The sequence below is a fragment of the Salmo trutta genome, chromosome 10 (assembly GCF_901001165.1).
Source record: "Salmo trutta chromosome 10, fSalTru1.1, whole genome shotgun sequence".
Classification (NCBI taxonomy): domain Eukaryota; kingdom Metazoa; phylum Chordata; class Actinopteri; order Salmoniformes; family Salmonidae; genus Salmo; species Salmo trutta.
In genome coordinates, this window is record NC_042966.1 from 7,107,973 (window position 1) to 7,121,387 (window position 13,415).

At 40.4% G+C, this 13,415-nt stretch overlaps 1 protein-coding gene across 4 annotated transcripts in view; it reads right to left on the reverse strand.

Annotated features, from left to right (window-relative positions):
• Window positions 1-3,154: 3,154 nt before the first annotated feature.
• Window positions 3,155-13,415, reverse strand: part of LOC115201007 (ATP-citrate synthase) — a 110,636-nt gene continuing 100,375 nt past the window's right edge. For 3 of the 4 annotated variants that reach the window (XM_029764193.1, XM_029764192.1, XM_029764194.1), the window contains exons 27-29: window positions 7,006-7,088; window positions 6,600-6,676; window positions 3,155-4,593 (exon numbers count right to left, since the gene is read on the reverse strand). In XM_029764193.1, the coding sequence (XP_029620053.1) occupies window positions 4,499-4,593; window positions 6,600-6,676; window positions 7,006-7,088 (255 nt within the window). In that variant the 3' untranslated portion in view covers window positions 3,155-4,498. The remainder of the gene's footprint in view (window positions 4,594-6,599; window positions 6,677-7,005; window positions 7,089-13,415) is intronic. The other variant, XM_029764195.1, reaches the window with a different exon arrangement.

Consider the following 13,415-nt stretch of genomic DNA (forward strand, 5'->3'; position numbering starts at 1 on the left):
TGTTTCAATTGATCATCCTTGAGATGTTTATACAACTTGGAGTCCACCGGTGGTCAATTAAATTGATTGGACATGATTTGGAAAGGCACACACCTGTCTATACAAGGTCCCAAAGTTGACAGTGCATGTCAGAGCAAAAACCAGCCATGAGGTCGAAAGAATTGTCCGTAGAGCTCCGAGACAGGATTGTGTCGAGGCACAGATCTGGGGAAGGGTACCAAAAAAATTCTGCAGCATTGAAAGTCAAAGAACACAGTGGTCTCCATCATTGTTAAATGGAAGAAGTTTGGAACCACTAAGACTCTTCCTAGAGCTGGCTGCACAGCCAAACTGAGCAATCGAGGGAGAAGGGCCTTGGTCAGCCCAAGAACCCGATGGTAACTCTGACAAAGCTCCAGAGTTCCTCTGTGGAGATGGGACAACCTTCCAGAAGAACAACCATCTCAGCAGCACTCAAAAAGCAGGCCTTTATGGTAGCCGCCAGACGGAAGCCACTTCTCAGTAAAAGGCACAACAGCCCGATTGAAGTTTGTCAAAAGGCACCTAAAGGACTCTAACCATGAGAAACAAGATTCTCTCTCAGACTGGGGTGACGGTTCACTTTTTAACAGGAAAACGACCCTAAGCACACAGCCAAGACAACAGAAGAGTGGCTTCGGGACAAGTCTCTGAATGTCCTTGAGTGGCCCAGCCAGAGCCCGGAGTTGAACGCAATCTAACATCTCTGGAGAGACCTGAAAATAGCTGTGCAGCGACACTCCCCATCCAACCTGACAGAGCTTGAGGGTCTGCAGAGAAGAATGGGTAAAAACTCCAAATACAGGTGTGCCAAGCTTGTAGCATCATACCAAAGAAAACTCAAGGCTTTAATCGCTTCCAAAGGTGCATCAACAAAGCACCGAGTAAAGGATATGAATACTATATTTTATACATTTGCAAACATTTCTAAAAACCTGTTTTTGCTTTGTTATTATGGGTAGATTGATGAGGGAAAAAACGATTGAATTAATTTTAGAATAAGGCTGTCACGTAACTAAATGTGGAAAAAGTCAAGGTGTCTGAATACTTTCCAACTGTATATGTCAAATTTTCCAACGGCGGTCCACCATTAAGGCTAGTTAATGAGGGAAATGATGCCTGAATGGAGGATGCTTTATCGATCCGTTCCACACGGGACACGAGTGTATTGGTTGGGCAGATCAATCCTAGACGATAGTTCAGTTCAAGCGGCCACTATCAGCTGATAGTGACTTTCAGAGTTAATCTTTCACCACAGATGCACTTTTTCCCCTGTGGGAGTTTGTATTTCTGTTCAGGGCCCACTTAAAAAATATATATACAGTGGCAAGAAAAAGTATGTGAACCCTTTGGAATTACCTGGATTTCCGCATAAATTCGTCAATTTGATCTGATCTTCATCTAAGTCACAACAATAGACGTGCTTAAACTAATAACAAATTGTATTTTTCTTGTCTATTGAAATACATTTAAAAAGGTTGGAAAAAGTATGTGACTTTTCCAAAAGCTAATTGGAGTCAGCTAACCTGGAATCCAATCAATGCGACAAGATCGGAGATGTTAATATACATTTATTTTTGTTACATTTCTCTCTGTTAGAAGACAATCTAAAAACAATTTCCTCCTAACAGATTCTAAAACAGAAACTCTTACTAGCCATTAAGACCAAGAACTTTGGTTTTGTGTAGAGGTTGACAAACATGTTTACCTGTTGTGTAATATTTACCTAGTTACATCAAAACACAATTTGAGTTTGCTATTCACAAGAAGCATTGCCTTATGTGAACCATGCCTCGAACAAAAGAGATCTCAGAAGACCTAAGATTAAGAACTGTTGACTTGCATAAAGCTGGAAAGGTTTAAAAAAGTATCGCTAAAAGCCTTGGTGTTCATCAGTCCACAGTAAGACAAATTGTCTATAAATGGAGAAAGTTCAGCATTGTTGCTACTCTCCCAAAGAGTGGGCGTCCTGCAAAGCACAGTGCAGAATACTCAATGAGGTTAAGAATCCTAGAGTGTCAGCTAAAGACATACAGAAATCTCTGGAACATCTCTGTTGACGAGTCTACGATACGTAAAACACTAAACAAGAAAGGTGTTCATGGGAGAAGCCACTGCTGTCCAAAAAAAAAACATTGCTGCATGTCTGAAGTTCGCAAAAGAGCCCCTGTATGTTCCACAGCGCTTCTGGCAAAATATTCTGTGGCCAGATGAAACTACAGTTCAGTTGTTTGTAAGGAACACACAACACTGTATGTGGAGAAAGAGGCACAGGACACCAACATCAAAACATCCCAACTGTAAAGTATGGTGGAGGGAGCATCATGGTTTGGGGCTGCTTTGTTGCCTCAGGGCCCGGACAGCTTGCTATCATTGACGGAAAAATGAATTCAAGTTTATCAAGACATTTTGCAGGAGAATGTAAAGCTATCCGTCTGCCAATTGAAGCGCAACAGAAGTTGGGTGATGCAACAGGACAACGACCCAAAAGACAGAAGTAAATCAACAGAAGAAAATACACCTTCTGGAGTGGCCCAGTCAGAGTCCTGACCTCAACCCGATTTAAAATGCTGTGACATGACCCCGAGAGCGGTTCACACCAGACATCCTAAGAATATTGTTGAACTGAAAGAGTTTGGTAAAGATGAATGGTCCAAAATTCCTCCTGACCGTTGTGAAGGTCTGATCCGCAACTACAGAAAACATTGTTGAGGTTATTGCTGCCAAAGGATGGTCAACCAGTTATTAAATCCAAGGGTTCACATACTTTTTCCACTCGACACTGAATGTTTACATGGTGTGTTCAATAAAGATGTATAATTGTTTGTTTTTAGTTTAAGCAGACTGTCTATTGTTGTGACTTAGATGAAGATCAGATTACATTTTATGACCAATTTATGCAGAAATACAGGTATTCCAAAGGGTTCACATACTTTCTTGCCACTGTATATTCCCACACAAAATAATTTATCCCCGTCTGTATATGCTCAGCTAAACTATATACTATTTGAGGATATATTTGGATGATACTATATCCTTCACACCTATTTCTTGTGTCGACCAGCACCGTTGGAAAAAAAAGAGAACACTGACAGCTGCTACATGCATCACTTAGTGATAATAAATAGCCACAATGAAAAGTTAGACATTCTTGGTTTTATTAAACTACAATAACAATTCGGGGCATATTTAATAAACTAAGAAGCATATTTAATTCACATTTAAATAAAACGGAGTAAAACAAAGAGAACAAACATGCCTGTCACAGAACATTGAGGTCATAAAGAAAAATGGCACCACACAGGTCAGGTCCTTGGTAGCAGTAGTCTAGTCATACGTGCAAATCAGACACTATTTTCCCAGATAAAATACACTGCCTTCATGCTCCCTCGCAAAAGATGCGTTTAAGACTACTTTTACAGGGGTTATTCCCTTTTCCTTTATTTTGAAACATTTTAAAATAACTAATTTTGAACAAACACCACCCTTGTATCATTTGTAATTTATTGAAATCTAAATGGATGAAAATATTAGTTAACATGATCGTTTCGTTCAATGACTCGAGGGGATGAGAAAGGACATCAGGAAGAGTAGCTGCTGCTTTTGCAACAGATAATGGGGATCCTAACAAAATACCAACAAAAAAAATACCAAAAACGCAGTGGTAAATAGACACTAACATTCAGCTAGTTAAACCGTGCCCCCTTATGAACAGCCACAGTGTACACACCATAATAGGCTACACAACTTTGGAAGGGGATTAAGGTCGGAAACTAGACTAAATGTGTAAATAAAATCTAATACAATATTACTCAAACAATACTTTGGTTTTGTAATGTACTTGACAGTGGATCGTTCAAGGCTTTTACACTCCATTGAGGGATGCCGGTTTACCGACTAAGACTACTTCTCCATAGACAAGCTAGTGTTCATGTTATGTGCATTACCAAGTCACCCAGAAAGCATGCTTACTTTCAACAGCACACACCCTAGAGGCCTAAAGCAGGGAAAGCCCTATTATACACCTCAACCAACTGTTAATCGTTTGCGAGTTTAGTAAGAGATATGAACATAAATTATAAGTGAGTAGGCGATGAACCAACCAGGTGGCATGGTCAAAAATAAGTGTGCGCCACTATCCCATTTGTGTACCGGTGACTGGGAAAACCCCCATAGGGTCATTCATATCCTAATCAACCTAGAGTGACCACAGCTGCAGCTTGCACTGGTTCAGCTCCTTTTTTTGTTAACGATTGAATAACTTATATCTTGAACTCATAACATTAAATGATTCCCCTTTTTTTCAGTGACCTACGAATAAAACTAACGCTCCCTTCTTTCCCCATGTCCCTCCACCTTTTTCCCCACTTCTGGATTCACCCTGCCCAAAGGCAGCGGTTGTTGTAGTGATGAGAAGGTGAAACCGCTGCCCGTCATATCCGAGTGTTGACATCAAGAGGTGCCGACTCGCTGTCATCAGTTACATTGACATGTGTTCAGGAAGTACATAGGAGATGTCGTCCCATGGGTGGCGGTACAGGCCCTGTTTTAGCCTCTTCTGGTCCAGGTAATGACCTAGGATGGGAAGAAGAGAAAGTGATTGATTAACTAGACCTTATTTAACTACACATTATAACTTAGTATTACTGTGACATAGTGAAGGGCGGGGGTGTATGCCTTATGATTAACGACTCATGGTGTAATCACTACAACATACAGGAACTGAAGTAATTTTGTTCAGTGACCTACGGAAATTCTTTCAGTGACCTACGGAAATGTTCCGTATTTCATCTAACGGGTGGCATCCAAAAGTCTAAATATTCCTGTTACATCGCACAACCTACAATGTTATTTCATAGTTCCGTAAAATTCTGGCAAATTAGTTCGCAACGAGCCAGATTCTGTATACCTTGATTCTGCGTGCAACGAACGCAAGAGAACTGACACAATTTCACCTGGTTAATATTGCCTGCTAACCTGGATTTCTTTTAGCTAAATATGCAGGTTTAAAAATATATACTTCTGTGTATTGATTTTAAGAAAGGCATTGATGTTTATGGTTAGGTACAGTCGTGCAACGATTGTCCTTTTTTCGCAAATGCGCTTTTGTTAAATCATCCCTGTTTGGCGAAGTCTGCTGTCTTTGTTAGGAAGAAATAGTCTTCACAGTTCGCAACAAGCCAGGCGGCCCAAACTGCTGCATATACCCTGATTCTGTTTGCAAGAGAAGTGACACATTTTCCCTAGTTAAAAGAAATTCATGTTAGCAGGCAATATTAACTAAATATGCAGGTTTAAAAATATATACTTGTGTATTGATTTTAAGAAAGACATTGATGTTAATGGTTAGGTACACGTCGGAGCAAAGACAGTACTTTTTCGCGAATGCGCACCACATCGATTATATGCAAAGCAGGACAGGCTAGATAAACTAGTACTATCATCAACCATGTGTAGTTAACTAGTGTTTATGATTGATTGATTGTTTTTTTAAGATAAGTTTAATGCTAGCTAGCAACTTACCGTGGCAACGTAAAGCAGGTGGTTAGAGCTTTGGGCTAGTTAACGTAAGGTTGCATCCCCAAGCTGACAAGGTAAAAATCTGTCGTTCTGCCCCTGAACAAGGCAGTTAACCCACCGTTCCTAGGCCGTCATTGAAAATAAGAATGTGTTTTTTAACTGACTTGCCTAGTTAAATAAAGGTTTAAACAAAAATAATACAAAATAAATAAATAGGCAAATCGGTGGCCAAAAATACTGATTGCCGATTGTTATGAAAACTTGAAGTCGTCCCTAATTAATCGGCCATTCCGATTAATCGGTCGACCTCTAATTTCTACAGTAAAATACTGACAGCAAAGTCAATAACTTATTGTAGATTTACAGGACCTTAACTAAAACACAAATGTACAGCATATTACTGTAACACCTGACTAGAGCAAAATGCTGTATTTCAAAAATGTACAGTGCATTACTGTCAGCACAGTAGCCAGTAACTTACTGTAGATTTACAGGACAAGGTTTTTGGAACGCAAAAATACAGTATGGCACTGTATTTTGTGGGGTACAGCCTTCTCACTAACATGTGCAACAAATAAATCCTCTTACAAGGGATGCCTCAAAATACGTTCATGAGCCAGAGATGATTTCCCCGCGCACAGCATTTTCTCACAATGCACCATAATTCACAGTATTCTTTTGTAAGTATACAGCCAAACAGGTAATATAGTACTTTACTGGAAAATAGAATTACAGTAGCTAACTAAATGTACACCAATTTGTTACAGTGTAGGTGATCCTGTGTTTTTCAGTTAACTGGACATTCAAATTAGTGCTAAACTGATGAGTGAAATTCAGCATATACTGCAGACCTGGGTTGAATTCATTTTTCCAAGCATTTGAAATACTTGGTGTGCTGAATTTGGCCTGTAATGTAATGGCCTAAAAAGCCCACATGCTGCTTGCCAGGAGAGCTAAACCAAGCGTACCACAAGAATATAAAAAACGTGTGTATTCGAAACACATTTTATATGAGGTGGGTTTAATGTTGAGAGACACCGATATAAGCCAATGGGACTCACCGATGAAGCCCATACTCCTGCCCAGTACAAAGATCCCGTTCAGTGCACCAATCTCCACAAACTCGTCCGCTTCATCTCTGTAACGCAGAACACATACACTTACCAGACAGCAACTATTACAGTCTTCTCTGAAACGTGTTGTGAAAATATAATGTGCATATTAGTACACAGCCACTTAATATCTTTCTATGTGTATGATAGGACAAACCTCCATTAGACCTACACACCTGTTCGCTTTTCTACAAGTGATTAACACTCAGGGAAGAGTCCAATTTGAGTAGCTCGAATTTTAACAGCAATCTCAAATTGACATCAATGAATGCATGATTTGTGCCTAAGTTTTGCACACATTCCTTTAGTAAAGATTTGGCCCCATGCAAGATATAAGAGAGAAACGTCCTCTTACCGTGTGAATCCACCGCACATCCTAAGTAGGTCCACAAAGGCCACACCGATGAAGCCGTCCACATTGAGGATCAGGTTGGGTTTCTGCACACAGACAGGAGGGAAACAACAATACTTAGTTGATGAATCAATGGGCTTCTTCAACATTGCGGCAGACTGATCTACAAATCACCTTGCATCATAAATAACTTTTGTTTGGCTGTGAAAACTGAGTTCTCCCCCGCTCCTCTGGGTCTCTCTTTCTCAAAGTTAAGGCGCCGGATCACATTTGGCGCATGTGTTAATTTTACGCAAAACATTGTTTAAGTAGTTGCTGCTTACACTCCCCATCCTTTCATGTTTCTCTTTACGGGCCCCCTTCTGAATCACGATGATGTAGCTAGTCTCTGCCTGGTATTTCTGAACTGCTGAAATAAAAACCATGCGGCGATTTGCTCGTGCTCAACCAGCTCGCTTCTTTTGCCTCTCCTTCGAAAGATGTTCCGAATATCCATATTTGCTCTGTGATATACTACAGACTGAGTCTGATGACATTGACATTTAACCTCTCTAGGGTAGGGGGCAGTATTTTCACGGCCGGATAAAAAACGTACCCGATTTAAACTGGTTACTACTCTTGCCCAGAAACGAGAATATGCATATAATTAGTAGATTTGGATAGAAAACACTCTGAAGTTTCTAAAACTGTTTGAATGGTGTCTGTGAGTATGGCAGGCCAAAACCATACAGGAAGTGCCCTGTCTGACAATTTGTTGTCCTTCTGTTGCATCTCTATCGAAAATACAGCATCTGTGCTGTAACGTGACACTTTCTAAGGCTTCCATTGGCTCTCTGAAGCCGCCAGAAAGTGGAATGGGGTGTCTGCTGTCTCTGGGCAAAGTACAGCAGCAGAGTTTGTAAGTGGTCAGCCTGGGGACAGTGAGACTGAGATGCACCTTCATCGAGACTTCTCAATTTTTTTCTTTCAGTCTTTGAATGAATACAACGTTGCCCGGTTGGAATATTATCGCTATTTTACGAGAAAAATCACATAAAAATTGATTTTAAACAGCGTTTGACATGCTTCTAAGTACGGTAATGGAATATTTTGACATTTTTTGTCACGAAATGCGCTCGCGCGTTACCCTTCGGATAGTGACCTAAACGCACGAACAAAACAGAGGTATTTGGATATAACTATGGATTACTCGGAACCAAAACAACATTTGTTGTTGAAGTAGAAGTCCTGGGAGTGCATTCTGACGAAGAACAGCAAAGGTTTGCATAAAGGAGTTCTGTATCTATAATTCTTAAAATAATTGTTATGTATTTTGTCAACGTTTATCATGAGTAATTTAGTAAATTCACCGGAAGTTTTCGGTGGGTATGCTAGTTCTGAACATCACATGCTAATGTAAAAAGCTGGTTTTTGATATAAATATGAACTTGATTGAACAAAACATGCATGTATTGTATAACAATGTCCTAGGGGTGTCATCTGATGAAGATCATCAAAGGTTAGTGCTGCATTTAGCTGTGGTTTGGATTTATGTGACATTATATGCTAGCTTAAAATGGGTGTCTGATTATTTCTGGCTGGGTACTCTGCTGACATAATCTAATGTTTTGCTTTCGTTGTAAAGCCTTTTTGAAATCGGACAGTGTGGTTAGATTAACGAGAGTCTTGTCTTTAAAATGGTGTAAAATAGTCATATGTTTGAGAAATTGAAGTAATAGCATTTCTAAGGTATTTGAATAACGCGCCACGGGATTACACTGGCTGTTACGTAGTTGGGACGATTCCGTCCCACCTACCCTAGAGAGGTTAATAAAATGTTTCATGTTTTCCACTGAAAACTGTCAAACAAATCTCATAAGTATCAGACACCGCAAGCTCCCAGCTACTAACCAATCAATGCAACATTTACATTATTCCACCCCTGGTTAAAAAGCCAAACCTAACACTATCTGCCAATTCATTTGCAGCAATATTGCCCGTCCGTCTATCACTCCGTGTGTAGCCAGTTGATTTGATAACCGTCTGTGGGTTGACAGATATACTTTCCCCAAAACCTCCTCAAGTAAATGTTAACTGAAAAGTAGGCTTACCTACATAAGGGACACATTTGGCATTTGCTGTATGATTTTATTTTTTACATTTTATTTCACCTTTATTTAACCAGGTAGGCAAGTTGAGAACAAGTTCTCATTTACAATTGCGACCTGGCCAAGATAAAGCAAAGCAGTTCGACAACATACAACAACACACAGTTACACATGGAGTAAAACAAATATACAGTCAATAATATAGTACAAAAATAAGTCTATGTACAATGTGAGCAAATGAGGTGAGATAAGGGAGGTAAAGGCAAAAAAAAGTCCATGGTGGCAAAGTAAATACAATATAGCAAGTAAAACACAGGAATGGTAGATTTGTAGTAGAAGAAAGTGCGAAGTAGAAAAAGAGTTAATGGGGTGCAAAGGAGCAAAATAAATAAAAAAATACAGTAGGGGAAGAGGTAGTTGTTTGGAATAAATTATAGATGGGCTATGTACAGGTGCAGTGATCTGTGAGCTGATCTGATAGCTGGTGCTTAAAGCTAGTGAGGGAGATAAGTGTTTCCAGTTTCAGAGATTTTTGTAGTTCGTTCCAGTCATTGGCAGCAGAGAACTGGAAGGAGGAATTGGCTTTGGGGGTGACCAGAGAGATATACCTGCTGGAGCGCGAGCTACAGGTGGGTGCTGCTATGGTGACCAGTGAGCGGAGATAAGGGGGGACTGACGATTGACGAGAAACTCCATATTGCAAATGTACGGTCCTTGACTAGACGTCCACGAATGTTTTTAAAATTTGCCGACGGCCTCAGGCCGTGCCCCAGGGCCAGATCTTCCGGGAAGTCATCAAATAAAGTCTCTCGGACATTTGGTTTCCGTTTAATCAAATTCTGGTCATTTTCCCGCTATCCCGGTAAATTCCACCAGATGGCGAATGGCTTCTTATTGCAAATGTACAAAACATTACTAATTTGACATGGCCATTTCTCCTAAATGGAAAAGACTTCGAAGACGAAACTCGGTGGGCACGGGTTTGGCCTAATGGGCTTTAATCCCAGAAACAAGATGGCGTCGAGTCCTCAGCGCTTTTTGAGTTAAGGAAATTATTCTGGGATTAAAGGTCAAAAACGATAGTTACGAAATTAGCGCTCTATCGCAATTTACAAGAAATCGTCCAATGTACAATTGGTGATGGTGAAAGAAATGTGTTTGTGCCTATGTGGGTTATGAATGCCTTATGAACCTGTCTTCGATGACAATCCATCAGGCCACTATGAGGTCTACCTGTGTTGATTCAAAGCTTCCTGGAGCAACCGGAAGTGGTTAAATTCACCCTAAAGGTGTTTTGATATACCCAACCTGCAGTTTGTGAAAATCATTGCATTCAACGCTGTGTAAATCAGTCAGTTCTTAACTTCATTAGGTTAGGGGGCACAACAGAACTATAACAGAACTGATATGGCAGGTGAAAACTTGATAAAAATCCATCCAGGAAGTGGGATTTTTTTTATGTTTGTAGTTTTCTATTGAATGCCATTACAGTATCCATTGACTTAGGACTCAAATTGCACTTCCTATGGCTTCCACTAGACGTCAACAGTCTTTAGAAATTGTTTCAGGCTTGTATTCTGAAAAATGAGGGAGTAAGACCAGTCAAAATGAGTGGACACTGCAGTGTCCGAGGTTTTTCATGCGAGCGACCGAGAGCACGCCTTTCTTGTTTTCCTATTATATTGACGAAGCTTTTGTCCGGTTGAAATGTTATTGATTATTATGACTAAAAACAACCTGAGGATTGATTATAAACATCGTTTGACATGTTTCTACGAACTTTACTGATACTTTTCGGATTTTTCGTCTGTCTGTTGTTACGGTCTTTGAGCCTGTGGATTACTGAACAAAACGTGCAAACAAAATGGAGGTTTTTGGATATAAAGAGGGACTTTATTGAGTAAATGGGAGTCTTGTGAGTGCAACCATACAAAGCCCAAAAGGTAAGTGATTCATTTTATTGCTATTTCTGACTTTTGTAACTCCTCTACTTGGCTGGTAACCGTTTGTAATGATTTGTCTGCTGGGCGTTGTTCTCAGATAATCGCATGGTATGCTTTCGCCGTAAAGCCTTTTTGAAAGCTGACACCGTGGTTGGATAAACAACAAGTTAATCTTTAAACCGATGTATAACACTTGTATGTTTTATGAATTTTTATAATGAGTATTTCTGTTTTTGAATTTGGCGCTCTGCAATTTCACTGGATGTTGGCCAGGTGGGACGGTAGCGTCCCACACCCCCTAGAGAGGTTAACATAAAAACTTTAAACTCAGGATTCTGTAAAAGCCTACCCCAATGAGGATGTGTGTTTACTTTTAGCTTCCTGTGCCAACCGGAAGTGCCTTAACAGGCGGCATAGGGGCTGTTTCGAAGGGTTAAAAAGTAACATCTTTCCAAAACTTCATGTGTGTGATTAGTAACCATCATGAACTGTAAATCAGTCATTTCTCCCATCAGATTTCCACACACACAGCAAGGACGGAGTGACACAGTGTTGGGCTTACAGACACACAGAGCCTGCAATAGTTACTTTTGTTTGAACTATCAAAGAACCATCAGGCCTAGAGTTCTGAAACTTTAGAAACCTGTTCTAGGAGCTCAAGACGATAGTGCACGGTGAGTTATTTGGCTCTAGAAGGTTCTCAGACCGAGAAACAGCCTTGTACATTTGCAATATCTTCAATTCATTTTGACTATCGCGAAAATGCCGAGATTTAGACAAGTCCCAGAGTCACAAGACTAGGTGCATTGAAACCGCCGCAGCCCATAGAGACGGACCCCAACGTTTCTGTCCGATAGCTCATTCAAGGACCCCATAGCAATGCCTGGGAAAAGAGGATTTTCAGCACCAATTAAGGTCGCTGCTTGGACTCCGAATGACCTATCAAGCCAAAACTCGGGGTCGCCTCAGCTAGGCCTACACATAATGTCAGAACTGGACCCACAGCTAGAACGTAACTACGTGTTTTATGTTTTTATTATGGTTTAAACAGAAGGCACTGTGAATTTTGGGCCTGCTCTGAAATATGTGATAGTTGGCTTCTAACCGAGTTGAGTTGGACAAAGTGGGTTTGGCGTCAGTATGATATCTTTTTGACTGATGGATGCTGACTTGATGGCTGACTTTTGTCCATTTGCAATAAGTTTGACCTCTTATGGCTAGGGGGCAGTATTTTCACGGCTGGATAAAAAAACGTACCCGATTTAATCTGATTATTAGTCCTGCCCAGAAACTAGAATATGCATATAATTATTAGCTTTGGATAGAAAACACTCCGAAGTTTCTAAAACTGTTTGAATGGTGTCTGAGTATAACAGAACTCCTATGGCAGGCAAAAACCTGAGAAGGTTCTGTTCAGGAAGTACCCTGTCTGAACATTTCTTGCCCTTGTTGATTCTCTCTATCTATTACAAGGGATCTCTGCTGTTACGTGACACTTCCCACGTCTCCAATGGGGTGTCAGAGCCCGGGAAAAACAGGAATGACGTAATTCAAAGCCCTGGCTGAAGCGCACGAAAGCAAAAGCTAACTGGGCTATCAGTGGAGAAATGCTTAGGCTCGCGACCTGCCCCGCCCCCGTCTTTCGGTTTTTCCCTCAGTTTACAGACATGCAGATTCCCGGTCGGAATATTATCGCTTTTCTACGAGATAAATTGCATAAAAATTGGTTTTAAACAGCGGTTGACATGCTTCAAAGTACGGTAATGGAATATTTAGAAATGTTTTGTCACGTTCTGCGCCATGCTCGCCACCGTGATTTACCATTGGGATAGTGTCTAGAACGCACAAACAAAACGTCGTTGATGGATTATTTGGGACCAAACCAACATTTGTTATTGAAGTAGAAGTCCTGGGAGTGCATTCTGACGAAGAACATTTGGTGATTTTGGTGAAGGCTAAACTGGTTGGGTGTCTAAATAGCTAGCGCTGTGATGCCGGGCTAATATTGCAGAATGTGCTTCATCCGAAAAGCTATTTTAAAATCGGACATTTCGAGTGCATAGAGGAGTTCTGTATCTATAATAATTAAAATAATTGTTATGCTTTTTGTGAACGTTTATCGTGAGTAATTTAGTAAATTAACCGGAAGTGTTCGGTGGGAATGCTTTTTCTGAACGTCACATGCTAATGTAAAAAGCTGTTTTTTGATATGAACTTGATTGAACAGACATGCATGTATTGTATAACATAATGTCCTAGGTGTGTCATCTGATGAAGATAATCAAAGGTTAGTGCTGCATTTAGCTGTGGTTTTGTTTTTTGTGACATTATATGCTAGCTTGAAAAATGGGTGTCTGATTATTTCTGGCTGGGTACTCTGCTG